Below are 20527 nucleotides of genomic sequence, written 5' to 3'. Positions count from 1 at the left end.
TTTTTATATTTAGCAGAAATCGGTAGGTGAAATGCAGACGCAGACTTAAAGGACTTGCCCCTGCAGTTTTTGAAGTTTCTCCAAATGCACTGTAATTATTTCTGAGTCTGAGGCGGTTATTTACATCTAAAAACGGTTGGAGTGCTTCCTCATAGTGAGAAGAGGTCAGTCTCTGCCTCTAGTGGAATACAGTTATCCTGGTGTCTTTCTCCTGAGTGATGGTAGGGTAGTGTGTGAAATGGTCCGTCTACTGTCAAAAAGCGATTTAATCATTGAGGTAACCAAGAGAAATGGAAGATTACAGGCTACAAACTACATAAGAGCTATGCACTTGATTCCACCAGACAGAGAAATGAAGCAAGATGGACGTCATACAAACAGCAAATTTAACTTCAGTCCAACTCTTCATCTCTAAAATTCACACATAGATCAACAGGTTCTCCTATTATTTTGTTTGTTTGTGTGTTTGTTGTTGTGAAAAGCGATGCTAATGAATGACCTCCACACTCACAGGCGATGCGGACAGTTGCCTTCCGGCTCTTGGAGGTGCCAAGGTGGCTCCAGGCCACACAGAGACACCAGTAGTCCTCGGGGCCGTGGAAGTCCTCCACCTGCTGGCGGGACACATTGATCATCACCTCACGCACCTTCAGCCCTGGGAGAAAAGAGAAGATAAAGGCAATCAGTTATCACAGATATGTATGCACAAGATACCTTACTTTAGACTCAATGGCTTCAAAAAACCCCCAAATAAATCTTTTATTTTTTTGTCATAAAATCCTGCAAAGGTCAAGATGATGTGAAGTTCTGCCAGGGGATATCAGCCAGGGGTTGGGACAGGGTAAGATGGAGAAGTATTTGACTGTAGACACCAGATTGTTCCGCTCCCAGACGGTCGTCTGATTTATCCATCTGCTGACAATTTTTGTTACTGTTCTGCAGAGCAGTGGTTGGCCATGTGGCCAGTCTGGGTACAAACCATGTCCTGGACTCTTTCTGCATGGAGATAGCAGAGAGCACAGTTATGAGTGTGTGGCTGGTTGTCTGCTCAAAGTGTGTCTGTCATACAGGGCCTCCTCAGGGTGGAACACGTCTTTTCCCCAATGACCATTGGAGGTAGGCACCAGCCCCCAGTGGCCCTACAAGTAGGGCAGGGCAATATTGCTGAAAAACGCATCACAATATAAGCGTTTCATATCGATAGATATTGACAATTGTTGATTAGTTTTTGTTATAAATATCTGAAATACTGTAATGTGTGTGTGTGTGTGTGTGTGTTCTAATCATTTCCTCCCTTCACCTTTCAGCAGTTATGAGGCACAGCGTTCAAACCTGAAACTGCTGCTGCACAAGTTACTCACCACGTTGTTGCTAGGTAACCCAAAACTGTGTTAGTTGATGCCACCCACCTTACTTAGCACCCACCTGAGAGGATGAGCGGCTAAAGTCTTTCCATCTGCCTACATCCCCCAGAATGCTGTGCAGCTCTGGATCAGAGTTCAGTGAAATTATTGAAAAATCTGTCGAACATATTATCTATTAATATTGAGCATGTGTCTATCGTTATGTATTTTGTCATTGATTTATTGACCAGCCTTCCCTACAAGGATAAGTGGGAGCAGACGAAGGAAGGATTAGTGGATGAAATGTTCACCGTCAAGCCCCAACACTGGACTGTTTTTATTATAATACATGATGAAGCGGTTACGAGTAATCTCCACTTGCAGGAAACAAAGGTGAACCATAACTGGGTTTTCTTCAGGAACCTAATTGGACCAATCAATAAAGTAGGTCTATTAGTAGAACTGGGCTGATCATGTCATTAGGTTCTCATTGTGCTTCTGAGAGTCTGAAATCATAAATTACATCACCGACTGGATGACAAGTTTGGATACAAGAGGAAGGAAGAAATATCTAAAGGCAACTTCATCGCTCGGTTGTAATCACATGTAGGGGCCAACTGTGAGCGGCTGCTCAACACTGAGGTGGAAGCAACAACGTCCCTCTAGTGCCATTGTGGGCTCATTCCAGACAAAGTAACTTGGCACAGCAGTCCGCTGTGGGCTCTCCTACGAGTGTGAATAGTGGAGCTCAAGGGGCCCAGCTGGGGTTCAGTGGGACCGTCTTAAAGTGACACAGCAACACAAAATAATTCATCCTGCTGGGAGCAAAAATAGAACACATTTGCATTGTAATTATATCACTTTTTCTCCATTAAGGCATGAATGGCAAGGAAAACATTTTTTATGTTAAGTGGTTTTTTGGATTATACCCCTGCCAACATCATCCACCATTACCCACAACGCAACGGTTCTTTACAACTTCTCCTGAAGGGATCATGAGGAACCTTTTTAGAATCTGTTACAGGTGAAGGAAGGAATTGGTGTTATAGAATGTGAAGAGCGTATCAGCCTTTAAACATCAAGAAAACCAGAGGTGGGTCCCAATCTGGAAGAATAACAGCAAGGTATTGTCAGGCATGAAGAAGACAAATAAAGAAAGTATAAAGAGAAGTGTTCAGGCCAAGTAAGTGGAGATGACCTCTAACCTGGGAGGGTGGGGGTCATCTCCAGCAGAGGGGCCGTCTCAGGGTTAGGGTCACACATTGGTCCTGGGAATGTCCCTCGTGGGAAACTACAAGTACACGATTAAACCCAGCTTTCATTGTGTCACCTTTCACAACCTGAGTGTCATGAAGCGGTGTGTTGAGGCAGACGCAGCAGACCCAGGTAGGATGAATAAATGATTTTAATAATGAATGTCCCAAAAAAGTCCACACAACCAGGCAGCACGACTGAGCAGAAGCCAGGGCTCAATGCCGGTAGCAACTGGTAAATTGAATGGACAAGACGAAGGACTGAACGCACATTAGACGAGGACCCGACAGAGACACAGGTGACACTAAATACACACGGGGTAATTAGGGAACGAGAAACACCTGGGAGTAATCGAGGGGTGAACAGGACAACACAGATACACAGAAAAACACGGAACATGACACTGAATGCTGGTAGGGACCTTTTGAAGTAACAATAATTTATAACTGAATACATTTTTTTTCCTGTGATGCAATAACAATCAAAGTTTTTAATGATACACCAAGATTTTTAATTCACATGCAGTATTAGAAACAGCAATACTTTAACTATGATAATAGCACTAGTGACATTAGAGTGTCGATATCGCCTGAATCTTTTGCTTTGGCTTACATGTGTTCACATGGTAAAGGCCACTTTAGAATGGCCTGAATTTAAATTAGGGTCTCTTAACAAACCCTTAATCAATAGTTTGATGCATTTTGAGCCTTGAGTCAACGATCAATGGATTGTAGAGGATTATTTATGCATAAGTTCTAAGGAAAAGGCTGACACGCTTCCTAAATCCGTGCATTGCCCACCTCCTCGCTGCTTAGCTCCAAGAGAAGACTAAAGAAATTGACAGACCCCCAGAGAACTGTTCTGTATGTTCTAAGCACTAACAAGAGGAACGCTAAATCAGCTGCACCAGAATCAGCATTAATAAGCTGGCCTACACTAAAAGGCACATGTAGGCGCACAGAGCGCGGCACCAGAAAAATCCACCACAATGTGTAACAAAAAATACATTTAAAAAAATCCTCACAACCCTATTATTGTACTTGAATGCATCAACAAAAACAGAGGCAGACTCTATTTGATAATCCTCTATGGCACAAGCTGCAAGCACCCCTGTTTGAAATGTTCGTCACCCTGTCATATAGCCCCAGATGGCCAAACACTCACCATATTTAATCTGAGTCATTGGATTAGAGCCTGTCGCATGTGATTTCTTTGAGCCGACTGCAGCCTCCGGGCCCTCTGCCCACAGCTGGATTAAACACGAGTGTTATGTAATGTGCTGGGGACCGAAAGCCTAACAGCCACCCTGGGTCCTCCTGTTCACATGCATGCTCTCTTAATCGAAAACAATACTTTAATCTGTCTCCCTACATACTTTAAAGTGATATGCATTTTTGTGAAGTTATTGTAATAGTTTTACACACATACAGTGGACAGATATATCACAGTAAATTTGTAGAACAAGTAAAGAAATCCTCAACAGAGCATCCATTTCAAATGCTTTTGGCTGTTTAAAACCACGCAAACATAATATGTCCATGAGACAAAATACTCTGAAGGCAGACATTAAATATTTACCTTTTTGAGAGGCTTAATGTTATTTGTACCTGTGGCAGGTTGTTACGGTCCGACCAGTAAGGCACAAGGACAAAGGCATATATAAAAAAATATTTTATATTTATTTTTCAAAAAGTCTTAACAAAAGCCTTTCAACAGCAAATCTCAAAAATGTAACAAAATGGGCCCAAAAGAAATCAACTAAGGCATACCCAACTCAGGATAACAAACCAAAACCTGACCTCACACAATGAACACTGTCAGGTTTAAACACCTATTGAGACAGATTAAACAAACACAAGAAAGACAAGAGAGTTAGATTCTTTTGTACTCGCGAGGAGAACAGCCAGAGATATGTTTTCAGTCACACATCTCTTCCGTTCTGAAAACATATGTGTCCATTCTCAAAAACAAAAGGAGTTTACTAAATGTGTGCACCCATAATAGTAAACAACCTAATGCAACAAACACAAAAAGAGTGAAATTATAAATGTATTGTGTGAAAACATTGAAATAAATACTAACACTGGGGAAACAAGGGAGGAACCTCCACACAGGTTTAGATGTAAAGTTATTTCCGTTGCACCAATAATGTTTTTCGAAAGGAAAAAAAAATTAATAAATCATCTTCCAAAACATAGTAATATAGTATTCAACGGCTATGTGATTTTCAGCTCCTCAGAGGAAGAACCACCATATCGTATTTATCTTGAATCTAAGGCGAGTGGACTGTCACTTTTATAAGCGTGACCTGACTGTGTAGTTCTTTTAAATCCATCACCAGCAGTGTTTCCATTACAAACGTCCACAAATCGTTGTCAATATTACGCTAATGTCGAAAACACAAAATTTCGCAAATGCAGGGTTTACGTTAAATGAACACAATTAACATCACATGTGAAGAAGTTAATTCACGCAATAATTTATCAAAAAAAAATGTTGCGCCATGATTTTTCAACTACTTCCTGTTGTAGGCAGAGTATCGCAAAGATTAGGTGCTTCTAAAAGAGACGGAGGCCGATTTCAATGAGTTGAAGCGCAAAGTCAAATTTCTTCTAAGTTATCCGAACCTTCCACAGTTCCACCAGTCACATGTCCATCCACTGAACAGGTAGACAACTTGGGGTTTAGCGTCTTGCTCAAGGATGCAAAACTGTCACAAAACCTTGACAGGTTTTGTGTAACACTGGAGTTGAACCAATCACCTGTCCGATGGCTGAATGACAGCTGATCAGCTGCCTCAGATAGCACTCTGTCCCCCAATTATGAACAGTTCCTCTTTCAGTTGCAATAACACCCTAAACAGGTTACTTTTGAACATTTCTAGGTTTTCTTCACATTTCTATATTCCCTCTGCAATATGACAGTGTTCTGCTACAGGTACTGAAAGCTTCACAGAACCTTGCTCCAAAGAATCAAAAGAATTCCCTGAAGTCCAACAGATCCCAATTGTTGTAATCAGTTACAGGCAAGACAATTGTACTGTGCCAATGTCAATCCATGCGTAGCGGGGGATTGAGATGAAACTAGAGGGACAGTCTGCGCTGCTTATAACAGACAACTGGAAAAGAGATGCCTCCTGCTAGGTTGTCATACCGATCACAGCTGACTAGATGTACAATACTGATACAAATTACGTGATATGTCTGAATATGGTAAAAGCCACATATTTGGCAACCTGGGTTCATATAAATCAGGACTGACAAGGCTGGAGGGAACTTTAACTGGAGTAATACACAAAGTAGCAACTCTACGGTTGGTGCTTCCCAGTCACGGGCCCCATGTGGAGAGCGAGACGCTGGCATAATTCATAATTTCTCGAGCAGAGAAATTACGTAGGCTGCCAGAAAGTGACAGCCTACGTGTGGGAAGAGAGACAGCGGAGAAAATATTGACTAATGACTTTCCATGATGCCCCCGAAATGGATTTGAGCCTGCTTTATGTTACAGACAAGAGAGAACGAAGCAGGAAGGCCGAGCAGAAAGAGAGCGGGGAAGTGATAAACCGGCGTCCGTTTTCCGAGACGTCGAGTTTGCTGGAATGCAAAGAGTCGTGGACATGCGGTTTTGCTGGAGAGACAGAAAAGGAGACTCTTCCCCCTGACAGCCCCGCTTGTTTACAGGTAGAACTGTTGACGGAGCTCATTAGAGAGAAAACTACTCCGTCTATTCTCCGCCACTGATTCTATTCCAGCTCTTCACAGGTTCCTGAGTCTCTAACAGAGCCATCCGAAACGGCTGACTGATGCAGAAAAAGACGGCCACAAGTTAGACTTAGAATTAAGTTTGGGCTGGTCTGATTTCCGGGGAAGAGAAGTGTGTCGCAGCTAAAGTTCTTCCCGAGGTCAGCTTGTTATTGCAGGTGATGAGAGCTCCATAGAAAAATGTCACGGGGATTATTTCTGCTGAAAAGTTTGAGTAAAGTCAAGTCATCGTTCTTCATGTCCACACACTTCCTCTGGTTCCCTTGGTTTTACAGTCTAGATGTGCGGGAAGATGTGCCATCGATCAATATTAGTCTTTGCAGAAAATGACAGTTTCTGTAAAGACCCTTTCCAAAAATTGTAATATCATGGAAAAAGGTGTTGAATTCCCATAATTCCATTCAAAGTGTTAAACTTTCACAGGTTGTAGATTCAGGGCTCACAGTTTAAGTGATTTCAAGTATTTGTTTGTTTATTGTTACATAATTTGTCCTTCTAGCTCATAAAACCTATGAAAACAGGAATTCAAAACATCTGAATATTCAGAAGAAATTATGGGAATTAAACAACTTTTCCATGATAGTACTTTTTTTTCTTATAATATTGTTCTTACGCAAAAGCATGTTGATTCTTGTGTGTTTTTACATACTTTTTTTAATCTTTTTTTTTTTTTTGAACCTACATGCCTCGATGCACCCGAATTTTCCGTAACAGCAGCATAAAAACAATAAAAACACGTCTCTGTCATGAATTGGTGGTGAGAGGTGGCGAGGCAGACGCAGCAGACTCAGGTAAGATGAATAAATGATCTTTTAATGACGACAGTCCAGCAACGGGCAGCGCGGCCGAGCGGAAGCCAGGGCTCGACGCCGGTAGCAACCGTAAACACGACTGGAACACGAAGGACTGAGCGCACATGAGACGAGGACCCGACAAAGAACAGACACACAGGTGACACTAAATACACTGGGGGTAATCAGGGAACAAGAAACACCTGGGAACTAATCAAGGGGAGAACAGGACAACACGGAGACACAGATACACAGGAAACTCAAAATAAACACACAGCAAAACACAGATCACGACAGTCTCTTCTTAAAATATTCTCTTCGAAGGCTTTCCTAGACTGGGTCTCAAGTATTTGCAGATTTTATGTAATCACAAATGGCTGTGATCTCAAACCTCCATGAATACCAGGAGTCCACTCAATACTGTAGATAACTGACCAGCTATAAAACATTCATTCTAAAACTTCAAAACCGTCCAGACGGAACAAAACACTCGAGTAGATAGTCAAACGCTCTTGATTTAACAAGTATTTTCACTCATGACGTAATTAGATCAGACATTTAAAACTATATTTTGATGTTAATGAATCCTTTAAATTGACTGTCTGTTATCTTAAATCGGGACTAAAACCATCTTGAAATCAAAACCATGAAATCAAAGCGGATGGACTCGTTTTCGTCCCCATCCTGCGTGTCGCCTGCGACAGAATGAAGCCTTCATAGACGAAGAGAGAAACAAAAAGGAAGCAGCGTGATTTCCTGACGTTCACAACATTTTTTAGATTATTTCTCAGGAACCCCGTGGTGGCTTCAATCTGTCTGTTTGCTGGAGTCGCTGAGAGGGAAAAAATGTATTTCCATTAGCCCTGCGCCGTTAACCAGACAGCCAAAGAATGGGAAACACATGCTCAAAATCAGTAAAGCTGTGTTTATGGAGTATATATGCATCACACACACAAAGAAGGGTTGAAGAAAATTAAGCACATGAAATATTTCTCTGACAAAAAAATAAACAAAAACACAAGAAACTGACTGTCAAAATAAACCCTAACTTCCTTCGACTAGACGACAATCGCAGCAGACATCTACAGAGTCATGCATCAAACTCTTGAACTGAAGCAGTTTGCTGTGCGTGGAAAGTAACATACGGAGCTTTCTTCCTATCTACAGGAATTATAATAGTTTGCTGTTGTTTTGAGGTTTGAGGCAAAAAAAAGAGAGGAAAACTTGATTTATTTTATTGAATAAACTTTGTTCTTGTGTGAGCTTGATTTTAAATGCATGTGTGAGACTCTTTCCTGAGCGGAGGATCTCTGCTGGAGGGCAGGGTTGTCTTGTTGCAGACTGCACACTTGACTGCATTTGTTTTATTTGACAACTGGGCGTCGAAGGATCAAGTACATGATCCTACGTGAGGACCCGAGTTCGCCTGGTAGTCGACCTCTCTGGTTGACTCAAACCTATGACTTTAGTGAAAGTTGTTAATGCTTCCATGTTTTCCCTGCTCCTGCTCCTCCTGCATGTCCTCCCTCCCTCCCAGGTGGAGGCTGTTGTTGGTTTTCTAACCAAGCTCTGGATCCAGTCCGTAAAAATCTCCGTTATGGTTCCGCTCTGTGTATTAATGAGCACTAAGCCAAACTTGGTGTTGAACAATGAAAATCGGCACGTGTGTGTGTGTGTGTTTTTTAGAGGCGGCCTCAAGTATTCACTGATTTCAGCTTTTTGCAGGCAGCTGTGATCCCAAACCTCAGTGAATACCAACTGTATCCACCAAATCAAACATTTTTATCTAAATTATTGGGTTTAATTTAACATTGCTTTTTTTTTCTTTCTCTCACTCCAATTTCTAAAACCTGTACATATCTACGGGTAAACTGTTTCGGTGTTGCCATTATTGTAATTAAATATTATATTTTTTCTGGGGCGTGCCGTGGTGGCGGAGGGGTTAGCGCGACCCACATTCAGAGGCAACGTAGCCTCGACGCGGCTGTCGCGGGTTCGACTCCCAGACCCGACGACGTTTTCCGCATGTCTTCCCCCCTTTCCTGTCAGCCTACTTTGAAAAAGGGACACTAGAGCCCACAAAAAGACCCCTTGCGGGGCAATTAAAAAAAAAAATATATATATATATCATATTTTCAAAAGGCTTATAAAAAAAGAGAAGCAAAAAATCCATAATTTGGATACACAATTCACAGAAGAAAAGAAAGAAGATCTCTGTATTTTTTATATTTTATTTTACAGAGTTTCCATTCGCAATGACACATCCTGTGGTCCCTCATTTCGGGATTCCTGACGACTGATTTAAATATCTTCAGGGACTTGAGATGTTCTACTACCAGAAATAGCTGCCTGCCTGTGCAGAGTCGACCCCACTCTCTGCTCCCACCCTTTCATCCACCCAGCAGAGGGAGGAGAGGTGAGAGCAAGCATGGCTGCCTCTGACACAAACCGGGGTTTCTTTGTCAGGTCTCTGGGGTTAGTCGGATGCTTTGTTTAGGAAGAATAATTTGAAAACAGTCTGAAATGTCACAACATAAACCAACAAAAGATCTCTACCTGAGGCTTTCCCACAGTTCGGAGTTATTTAGTGAATGAATTAAAAACCGGGGTGAATTGCAACAAGACAATGAGGGCTACGTTTTGAAAATATAACAGTGGCACAGTTGATAGAGATTAGGAATTGGTCAGCTGCCCAGGTAAGCTAACAGCTGCATGTTCAACTCTTCAGATGTTTTCTCTCTTATTTTTCCTTTTACAACACAGAAGCTCTGATTCTGATGTGAAGTACTCAGAAGAACAGCGAATTTGCCGTCAACTCAAAAAAACTCAACCATCAATGCTTAATTTTACCACCAAAATGTCAGTATTTTGAGCGGCCACCATTTTTTTCCAGGACTTCCTTAACTCTCTTGGACATGGAGTTCTCCAGAGCTTCATGGCTTTTGTCATTTGATCCTCTCCCTCTTCTCCATGACAACGTCACAAAGCAGGTGGGTTTCGGAGACCGTGCCGTGCCGTGCGCTCCTTGACTTTTTTGTTTGAGGATGGCCCAGAGAGCCTCACTAGGGTTTAGGTCTGGGGTCCAGCACCTTTAGCCTCAGTTTCTTTAGCAAGGCAGCGGTCGTCATGGAGATGTTTGGGGCAACTACAATGTTGGAAAACTGACCCAGTTTCTGAAAGGAAGTGATTCTGCTCTGACTCAGAATGTCGCAGCACACATGTGCGTTGACGGTTCCTTCGATGACTCTCTTCCCAACAGCTGGCGGCGCTCACACAGCCACAGACCATGACATTCAAGTCCTTAAAACGCTCTTTAAAATGTCCTCAAATGTTTTGTTTTCAATGGCGGCGGACGTGTCAGAGATCAAGAGGTACTCTTGAATTTAAAATCGCCGTTAGAGACGTCGACAGAAAGGAATACAATAGAATTTAGCTTAAAACAACACGGCTGGCCAAAGCGCTTCACACCAAAGAAGCAAACTGGAGGGCAGACACGTTCTGCTTCCTGAGTTACAGCCACAAAGAACAAAAAAAACAAAAATAGATGAAAGCAATAATATAAATGAATAACTTAGTTTTTTTAATTAAAATTAAACCTGCTGAAAGAATCCACTCTCCCAGCACCACATAAACCATCCAGTTTTCAAAAAAAAAAAAATTTGACGACAACCCAGAACAAAATAGATATTTAATAAAAAACAAAAAGATCTCTTCAGTGAAGAATGAGGCCTTGAGCCACCAAACTGTAATAAAATGGCATCAGCAGCTCACTCTTTATTCTAAAAAACATTACGGTTTTTAAGCTGTGAATATACCTTAAGTGTCTTGTTTGTGCAGTTGCTTAAAATTAAAATGTGGACCATATCTAAGGATAAGGGCTTAAAAGTTCTCACAACGACATAAATCCCAAAATATGTGTGTGTGTTTTTCAGTGTGAGTTTCGGTGGGTGTGACGTGTGAGAGGGTCAAGTGTCATAATTTGCAAGAGAAAAGCATCATTAGTGCCTGATTCTTGAATATTATAAAAGTTGTTTTTCATCGTGTTAATTGCAAGCATGTCAAAACTATTTTATGAGTATTTCTAAGGTAAGTCATGATGCTTCTGAAGCAAATGCTCAAACTAATTAAATGTAGGCTTCAACGTGACACGCTGAAGAACTGATATAATTACCACTGTCATTAAGGTCCAAAGCTAAAATTAGTTTAAAAAATATTCTAATATCCAATTAGAAAAAAAAAGAAGAGAGAGTCCATCACCGCAGTTCTGGTGAAGCTGCGCAGGTCACCTCCAGTTCAGACTTGTGGGAATAATGTCTTGTCCAAAGTGTTTTGTCTGCAGGCCAAAGCTTCTTACCTTTAGACTTATTTAACCGGAGATGTTAGTTTCAGGCTTTTTTTTTTTTTTTTTTTTTTTTGTTCCTGAGCTATCCAAAAGCAACAAAAGATGTTTGTTTTATCCATTTTGCTCATGAACGTGGCTAAATTTGTGAGCTACTCAGACCACATAAAATCCACGAAAGAACTCCTCAAGTAAACGGGACGAAACGACTGCTTTTTTCAAAGCGGCGTTGGCGCCTCCTCCATCAAAACTGAGTCCAGCACACAAACGGATTCATGGAGCCATTAGAATCTACTTCCCTCGCCTTCCAGAGAGGAACATCTGATATCTGGCTGCCTTCCACTCCTCGTGGAAAGACGAGCTTCTATTTTACAGCTCCATTAGACCTGGTGTCGAACTCTTCGCTCTGTAACCAGAGACAGTCCCAACACGCAGCCATCTCTCCTTGAAAGGATACTCAATTTCAAACCTGAAATGTGTGAAATCAAGCCTGACAAACCCAAAACATAAAGCTCACAAATGACACATCCTGTGGTGTAACGAGACCGGGAGAATAAAATACCATAGTAGAAGGCAGCTGCGGTAAGCATCAGTAATTAAAGCAACAATGGCGTTAAAAAACTCAGAAAAGGAAAACAATGTTTTTTCCACCTACTGTCTCTGGATGAGGAGTGAAATGCAAATTGATCCATCAAGTCGGCCCACTCAAGAGGAAACTCATTGAAAACAAAGTGTTTCTCTCTGTAACTGGATTCAGCAGTGAGGTATGTAATGGGCTGCCCTCTCAAACGAAACATCTCGGAATTACGTTGCCATATTGGGCACATCAAAATGAAGAATTAATCTTACTGATATTTGTTTGGGTTTTAAACAAAATCAGTCAAAAATTGATAAAAAAAAAAAAAAGAATTGATTCTATATTGATGTAGCTGAACCATTCTATACTGGGCCCACTCTCAGAACCGTCATGGTCTTTTAGGGGATTGTGAGCGTTGATGTGATAGTCTGAGAGAACTTTATGTGTATTGTAGCCATAGGTTACAATTGCTCTGACCCTGAATAATGGCTAAATCAGCAAACTATCTTAAATAATAATATCATGATCTGAGGTAGAGAATGAGTGAGGCAGAGCTGCATGTAGGCCTAAATTTAAGCATAAACCGCAGATTCTCGTACCTTTTATATTTAAAACAAATCATTGTAAAAAAAATAAAAAATCCACATCATCCATTGGATATGTGAAAGATCAAAACTAAGTTAGCTTCTGTTTCTGTGAAAATACTGCAACAGGCTAACAGTTAGCTGCTAACGGTAGCTTCTGCTTTGGTTGTTTCAGTTTTTAATGAGTCTGGGTTGCATTTGATCATCTTTACTTCAAACTCCAAATTGCTTAGACTGATTAAAGCAAACTCTGGGTCATTCTCTGAATGTGGTGCATTTTCTGTCTCACAGGTTTATCTCAAAGATTTTCATACAATGCAAGCAACATTTTTTGAGAAAAATCAAGAAATGGAAACATCCATATGTCTTGGTAAATGTAACATGCAAATATATTTTAAAAATCATGTCTTGAAAAATGCTACGGGTTGCTGGAGCGTAGAGATCAGCCAAATGATCACTGACCAATGTTCATTTTTCAGTGAATATAAAACAAATAAAAATAGCCAGTAACTGCAAGTTATTTCTACTAATATAAACAATTTTTGGTATACTTTAATCGAAGTAAAAAACAATATGAGAAAAATACATGAATTATTTATAAAATTGCACAGCCAGAGTGTTCAACTCCGTTACAGACTGGTCAACTTTTACATTAGGTTCAACCCAGTTACGTGATACATAATGATTTTTAAAAAAAATTATAAACAGCAAATAGTAGACTAATATTTGTTGGACTGTATGCAAAATTTAAAGAATGACTGAAAAATATAAAAAAGCCAGATTTAATATTTATTTTAAAGAGTATTTTCATGATTTATGAAAAGCGCTTTTACATCAAGTTGCCATATTCTACGTATCAGTCTAATTATTATGATTCACAATCAAATAAATTATATTTGCAGTTAGTTATTTTAATCAAGGGACAGGTAATCTCAAAGGAACTGGAAGAATTAGTTTAATTATCTTATGGAGTTATACTCATAGAGGAATCAAATTGTCCTGTTACAGGGTTGAATTTAAAGCAACCCAAGTAACAAAGAAATTCGTAATACTGTTTGGGATTTCATGCATAAGGTGGGGAAGACATATTTTCTTGGAGGTTCAAAGAGTCCTTCAATAGATGCAGAGTTCAAAAACACATTTTTATGTGTTATATCTTTTAATAACCTGAGACCCCAAAATGTTCCGAATTCAGAGAATCAACCCTCTGTCGTTTAAAAAATAATAACAATACAATTGGAGATTTATGAAATCGTAGTTGTGAAATTTGTGAAAATGCAAATAATAGAAAACATGAAATATGTGTGTTGCATTATCCTAGCATCAATATATGAACCTGTCAGATATTATGCAGTGAATACAAATTCTTCATAGCAAAGTTTGTAATTTGTGAAGCCTTTACCTTATTAGACAAAGGAGAAAAAAAAAGTATTTTTACTTTTCCAGAAAACATTTCTAAGACCTTTTGTTTATTACTTTCAAACGGCCCGTAACCCCAGTTCCCCCCCACAACTCCTCAAGGACAAGCAGATATAGACAATGGATGATTCATATCTGTACCATTAGGCCCCTAGTAGTTATTATTGCTCAAAGGCAGCGCATTTCCAAGTGGGGCTTAAATGACGGTCAGCGCAGAGTACTCCAATGCTAAGAAAATGAGCTCGGGAGATCTTTGCTTCAGCCTTGGATACATTTACAGAACCATCATATCAAAGAAAATATTTTAAAAAACATTTTTTCACTTATTTAACCTTGATAATAAAGCCATTTATTTCTTTTGATGCTACTACCTTGTAGATTCCATTAAAGTCTCATTAATGAGAGAGCATTCAGTAATTCAGGTGTATTCTCTCACCTTCTGTAATTTTACTAATACAGACTCATGTCAAAGACATTGTAGATGTTTAGATTTTCCCTGAAAAGCATTCTCCCTCCCTCAGATGAAAAGGTCAAGGAAATGTGAAGAAAATACAGTAAAAAACAGAAAAAAGTAGAACGCTGGAAAAATTATATTTTCCTTTTACAGAGTGTTTTCTATTTTTGCTTCTTAATTGTTTCAGATCAAACAGTTTAAAAATTTCTCTGTACAGAAGCTGAGAGAAAGGAAGGGAGCGGTCAGGGGGGTGGAGCAGCGCATTATTGATGTCTCATACCATACAGTCACAACATTTCAACAAATATGGGAAAAAAGTGTACATTTTTTTAATGACGGTTGCATACTGCAGTTTTAAGAAAGGAAATCATTACTTGAAAACAATTTTTTGATTTTAAAAATAGACGCCAGCTCGGATATTAAAACTTGTTTCATGACTTAAAACATGGAAGTGAACAAAAGTGTAAAAAAACAAAAAAATGGAGAAAACTGTAACAAGGAAAATCCTGAGATCAGCATCATATGAACATGTATGAAGGTGGTTCCCAGGACACGGCGGTCAATATTCTGACCCGGACAATGGAACACGGTTCGAAACTGAGAACCATCTGAATGCCCAACCCTTTGTTTTATTTCAGTACTGATAAAAAAAACAAAACAGGCTAAAGTAGCTTGTCACTTTGTGTATAATTTTGCCTTGAACTCATGCAGCGCTGAAGGGCTCCTGAATTGATCTGCATCCCGGCGTCTGCAGGTAAGTGTTTCAGGGCTCTTTTCCAAGGTTTAAAATTGGATATAAAAACAGTCAAGCATGCATGGATACCCCTGTGACGGCTTAGGTATTAAAGCAGAATCTGCTGATTCACCAGCTGTGACAAAGGGCTCCTTTTTCTCTCATAAAAATAAGTAAATAAATAAATAAAAAGAAATACTCTACAGCTTAGCTCTGGCAGAAAACGTGAGGCGAGGCAGCATAAAACCATCTCTAGGAAAAAAGCATCGCCACAGCCCCTCTCCCACCCCGTCTTCCAGGAGTCTACAGCAGAGTTAAGAGGGGACGTGTGGTTGTGTGTGTGAGGTGTATTGTCCGGGCCACACTCGGTTAACAACCCCATTAACTGGCTCACAAAGCAACCCCCGGGGCAACGATAACATCAATCCCAGCTTTAGAGGGCCATTACGTCCGGCCAGAGATATACGTGGCTCTTCGTCGGAGAGAGGTGAGGCCCCCCGCGGCCGTGCAGCTGGGGGGTCAGGTTGTGGGAGGGAGTGGGGAGATGGGGTAAGGTGTCGCCGCCCTTTTGTCAACTTCAACCCTCTGTCCGCCCGGCAACCCCAGCCAGACCTCACAAACACGCCGACAAGTAGTTCCCCCCAGGCTGTTTGGCAGGACCGAGTCTGAGGCTGTTTATCTGCTTCTCCCAGGCCTTCACACACACACACACGCCAAACACAAGCCTTAACTCCTATATGCCGACAGATCAACACATAGAGGGAGTCGTGTGTGTGCCCTGTAAACTTTGCAAAGTCACACATTATTTTACGCTGTACAGTACCGGAGCCTCGTGTCGATCCAGATAAGCGTACGAACAAACCCGCACACCGAGGCGCCACCTCGTTATGTCCTTACAACATGTAGCCGATGCAAATAACACATTAAATCAGTCGCAGGCATGTAGCCCACATGGCAATATCTCCACACTGATAAATTCTTCCCAACCATAAACCCTCTAAAACATGCACACAAACACCCACGCACACAAATGGAGCATCTTCCTGCAGTATCTGAAGGCACGCTGCTCTCAGGTGATAACATTCTCATGCCGCAGCGGCAGGAAAGAGAAGTCAATGGGTTTTTCGTCCCCCCTCTACACAGCGCCTCCCCCCCACACATTCTCCTCCGCGGGTAACTATTGAACTCCGGGATGCTGCATGGAAACATGTTTTGTCTGAAACTTCAAGTGTTTAATGGCTGAATTTCTCCAAGGGAGGTTTAACAGCCTCAATTAAAATCGAATAAAGGGGAAACGCACGAGTCCTGACAGTATAAACACGGCGCCACTTTTAGAACAAACAGGGACAAAGAGCTCGGTGGAGGCTGGTTCTCCTTTCCCCACTACCGGGTTGGACACTGAGGTGACGCAGATGAGTGACGGCTCACCCAGATGTCTTGGACAGGAGGCGACAAGTTTACAGTCGGATCCCTGGGGCGAGGGGATCGGTCTCGGGGGGGGATGGGATACAACGCTGAGCGTCTCGTGGAGTTGGTGAGGCAGGGAGGTTTTCATGGCAACCGAGAGAGGAAAAGCTGAGAGTTCCCTTCCAATGGGAGATGAGACGACAGGAGAGGCAGCACCTGCATTCAGCCGACAGATGCTCCCATCAGAAATTCTTCAATTGTACAAAAGAGAAAAGCATCAAAAGTGCTGGTGAAGTCCAGCTTTTTCAGAACCGTCCACAGAAGTTACACCTGGTCTGGTATTCTGTTAGCCGTGCCACACCAGGTTCAATCTCCATCCTGAAGGGAACATCAGCCTAACATCCTACTTACAGATGAAGCAGTTGGCAATACTCTCAGTGTTCAGCTCTTCCTCAGGCTAAATGATTAGTAGAGTTGTTATTGTGACTTGCACTCTTTCACCAAAGGAGCTACTACCACCTTTAACTCTGTACTTTTTACTAACACACAAAGTCCTCTGGAATCAGTCCTTCTGTTTCTTTCTGTGCATTCTGCTCTGTCTTCTCAAACCTCCGGTCGGTCGTTGCAGATGCCGCTCGTATCGAGCCGAGTTCTGGTTCTGCTGGAGATGCTTTCCTGTCAATGGGGAGTTTTTCCTCTCTGCTGTTGCTACATGCATGCTTGGTATGAGGGATGGCTATAAAGTCAACAACATAAGAAAGCAATTTTTTCCTGTTGCTACGTAGTCATCCAGGAGCTGTGATTGCTGCAAGTCAGTGACTCGATGCAATCTGCTGGCTGTACTTAGAAATTTATTGAACTACTTTGATTAATAAATTGAACTTATTGAACTGTCTGATAACTGGGATCAATTGGAACTGATTTGTGTGATTGAACTGAAATGAGAGAGAGAAAACAGAGCAGCTCTCCTCTGCTTCTCCCCCACTCAGCTCCTTCAGACTAGTGGCAGCAGCAATTAGCAAACACCTGGTGGAACTGCGCATCTGCTGAGCTTAAAATACGAACCACTTGTATGAGCGTTTTTAAAGGGTTAATGGAGAAGAGTTGTTGTGATAACTGATGAAGGCGGAGTTTGGAGCTTCTTAAAGAGACAGAGACCCAGTTTCGAGGCATCCAATTGTGAAGACAAATTTCTCTTGTCTTTTTGTACATACAACATGTTCACAACAAATGAAGGTAACATAGTTACTTGATTATGCTACAAAATGGCAGATCTTAGTGGTCTTGGGATCCACAGTCAGCTGATCTCTATCCAACAGATCCAGCATATTTAGGATGTTGTGAAACTGAAGATTATCATCATAAATTTTCAAACCAAATAAGAGCTTCAAGGTTTTCTAATAAATGATAAATAGTGAGTAATGTGTAGTGTTATTTCTCTTCCTTTTATGTGTACTTCATTCATTCATTCTTGAATAGACCATTGAGGAATCCCAGGGTCTGTAGCTCTTTCTACAGTAGAAGAAGCCTTCAGGCCCAGATGATGATGTGACTCACGTTTCTCGTTCCTCGTTTCTTTTGGATGTAGCTTAGCAAACAGCAGCTCTCCGTTCTGTGCTGCTGCGACGCATTTGACAGCTTTCCTTTAGAAGTGATCAGAGTTTGAACCAAAACTAAATTTAAGCTATACGATCCTGAGTGTCTTGATTAAAATGAACCTTCATCTACAGTTCATGTGCTGTCAGCAGTAAGTCATTCGCGCTGGGAGTTCTACAGCACATAGCTTACATGTATATCTGTCTCTGTTGTCGGGTTTGCATTCTGGTCCTGACGGACAGCTGCCTGAACCTCCTGCAGGCTGTAAGAGCAGTGAAATGCTTTAGCAGCAGAAAGCAGAACGGCTTCTCCCTGAACACTATTCAGCTCAGTCCTAATCCCATATTGGTATTAGCTCTTCTAATATTCTTTTCATATAACTTCTCGCATATTTCTCTCACTTCGTGCGTCAGACAGTTATTATTGGACAAAGAAATTGCTGTGAACTTCAGAGGGCTGCATGGAAATGACCCGGGTTTCAACAGAAGGTTTCACTTGGTTAATAATGTCTTCAAACTGCTCTAAGTAGCCAGTGCATATGCATGTATGCTTATTGTAGACTATTATGAGTTTTAAGGGAATGTTACTTGAACTTGACAGATTAATTTATAATCTGAGTGGTACTGCGGATGCTTTGTGTGGCTATATTTTCTTTATTCTTAACTGTAAACTTTTACTTGTATCTAATATTAGAATGCTGCTTAGTCAAAAAAAAAAAAAAAAAAAGAATCGGTAACTCCAAGACCCTTTTCCGTTCCTGAACAGTGATTTGCATGACAATTGCTGAAAGGTTATCACATATGTAAAACAGTTCATTTCAAGCATGAATAAAACCTTTCACAGAAGATAATCTGATGTTAAAACGCCGGTCAGGCTTGTGTAATTCAAAAAAAAGAAAAAAAATCTTTGTTAGTATTAAAATAGCTGGATTCACACCATGACAGCATTTTCTTCAGATGTTATCAAATGTCCCTGTAATTGTAACGACAGCCTGGAGTCTCACCAGGCCACTGGATGAAAGGAATTATCATGACTTTTAGCATTTAGATTTATTTTCCAGTTCATATCAATGTGTTTGTCAGAAATATATAAGGGGTGTCATTTGAAAATTCAATATTCAGTTTGTAAAATAAGATTTAGTTTGAAAATTCAATATTTAGTTTTCAAAATAAGATTTAGTTTGAAAATTCAATATTTAGTTTTCAAAATAAGATGGTTTGAAAATTCAATATTTAGTTTGCAAAAAAGATTTAGTTTGAAAATTGAATATTTAGTTAGCAAAATAAATAGTCTGGAAATTAAATGCTTAGTTTGGAGAATAAAATATTTTGTACAACTAAATATTTAACTTGGAGCTAAAACTAATTTGGAACTATGACGTTTATGTATGAAGAACATATTGAAAATATGACTGACAAAATATGAGATTGCTGGAATATTTTTTTGTGCAAGTTAGAATAAAGTAAACTTGCTCTTTTCTGCAAGGTTGTGTGAGTAAATCAAATAAATGCAGCACTGCTGCAGATCATCCGAGTCGTTTATGGACGGTAGAGAGTGCCGCTTGACCTCTGCTCCAAGTGCTAAAATGCTAATTGCCCTGGGGCAGCGTTGCATTCTGGTCCGTTGATGGCGCTCAGGGTGAAGGCGACGCCGCCTCACTGCCCTCCGCCAGCTACGGTCAAGCTTCGCCGAAAATTACTGCAGCTGGAGAAGATGCGGCGAAACGATCCACATAATAACTTCTTTACTGTCAAACAAGTAAATATACAAGGAGAGATGTCCTCTACTTTCTCCATAACGTTTAGGGTTCAAAGTGACTTTCAAATGTTCTTGTTAAAGTGTAATCTGCAAACAGCTGCCGACAGCCCCGTTTCCCCCCCCCCCCCCCCCCCTTTCTTTTTTATACATAGGACAACAATAATTCATAAAAATGTAATCAATATCCATGCACACACTCGGCAGGCCTGCTTGTCCTCAGGTGTTCCGCTGCTCATGCTGGAAATGTGCAGTCCTTCCTCAACGGTTGTTGCTAGGAACTCAAGGGCATTGTCAGCTTTATCAGCGCCGGGTGATTCATCAGGCTAGTTGGTAAATAAGAGATGCTATCAAGCGCTCCTGGTGGCATTGAAGGCTCTTGTCCTAATCAATAACGTTCCAATTTTTCACTGATCTCTGCCTCTGATTAGCCGGACTAATCCAATACATAGTGTTGCTGTCCATTACGGTGGCAGGACAAAGCCATCCCATTAAGACTGCCGCCCCCCCAAAC

General features: G+C 40.9%; 1 protein-coding gene and 1 long non-coding RNA gene across 3 annotated transcripts in view; one reads left to right on the top strand and one right to left on the bottom strand.

Moving 5' to 3' along the window:
• The window catches only part of unc5db (unc-5 netrin receptor Db), a 228525-nt gene that overhangs the window by 92806 nt on the left and 115192 nt on the right, over positions 1 to 20527 (bottom strand). For both annotated transcript variants that reach the window (XM_028033289.1, XM_028033290.1), the window contains exon 3: positions 512 to 655. In XM_028033289.1, the coding sequence (XP_027889090.1) occupies positions 512 to 655 (144 nt within the window). The remainder of the gene's footprint in view (positions 1 to 511; positions 656 to 20527) is intronic.
• On the top strand, positions 2734 to 7328 carry LOC114154328 (uncharacterized). The gene is made up of 3 exons (XR_003597553.1): positions 2734 to 2760; positions 2888 to 2895; positions 7184 to 7328. It is a non-coding gene; the product is annotated as an uncharacterized LOC114154328 (long non-coding RNA).

Source organism: Xiphophorus couchianus, chromosome 12, assembly GCF_001444195.1.
Source record: "Xiphophorus couchianus chromosome 12, X_couchianus-1.0, whole genome shotgun sequence".
NCBI lineage: Eukaryota > Metazoa > Chordata > Actinopteri > Cyprinodontiformes > Poeciliidae > Xiphophorus > Xiphophorus couchianus.
This window is presented reverse-complemented; position numbering and strand designations above follow the sequence as displayed.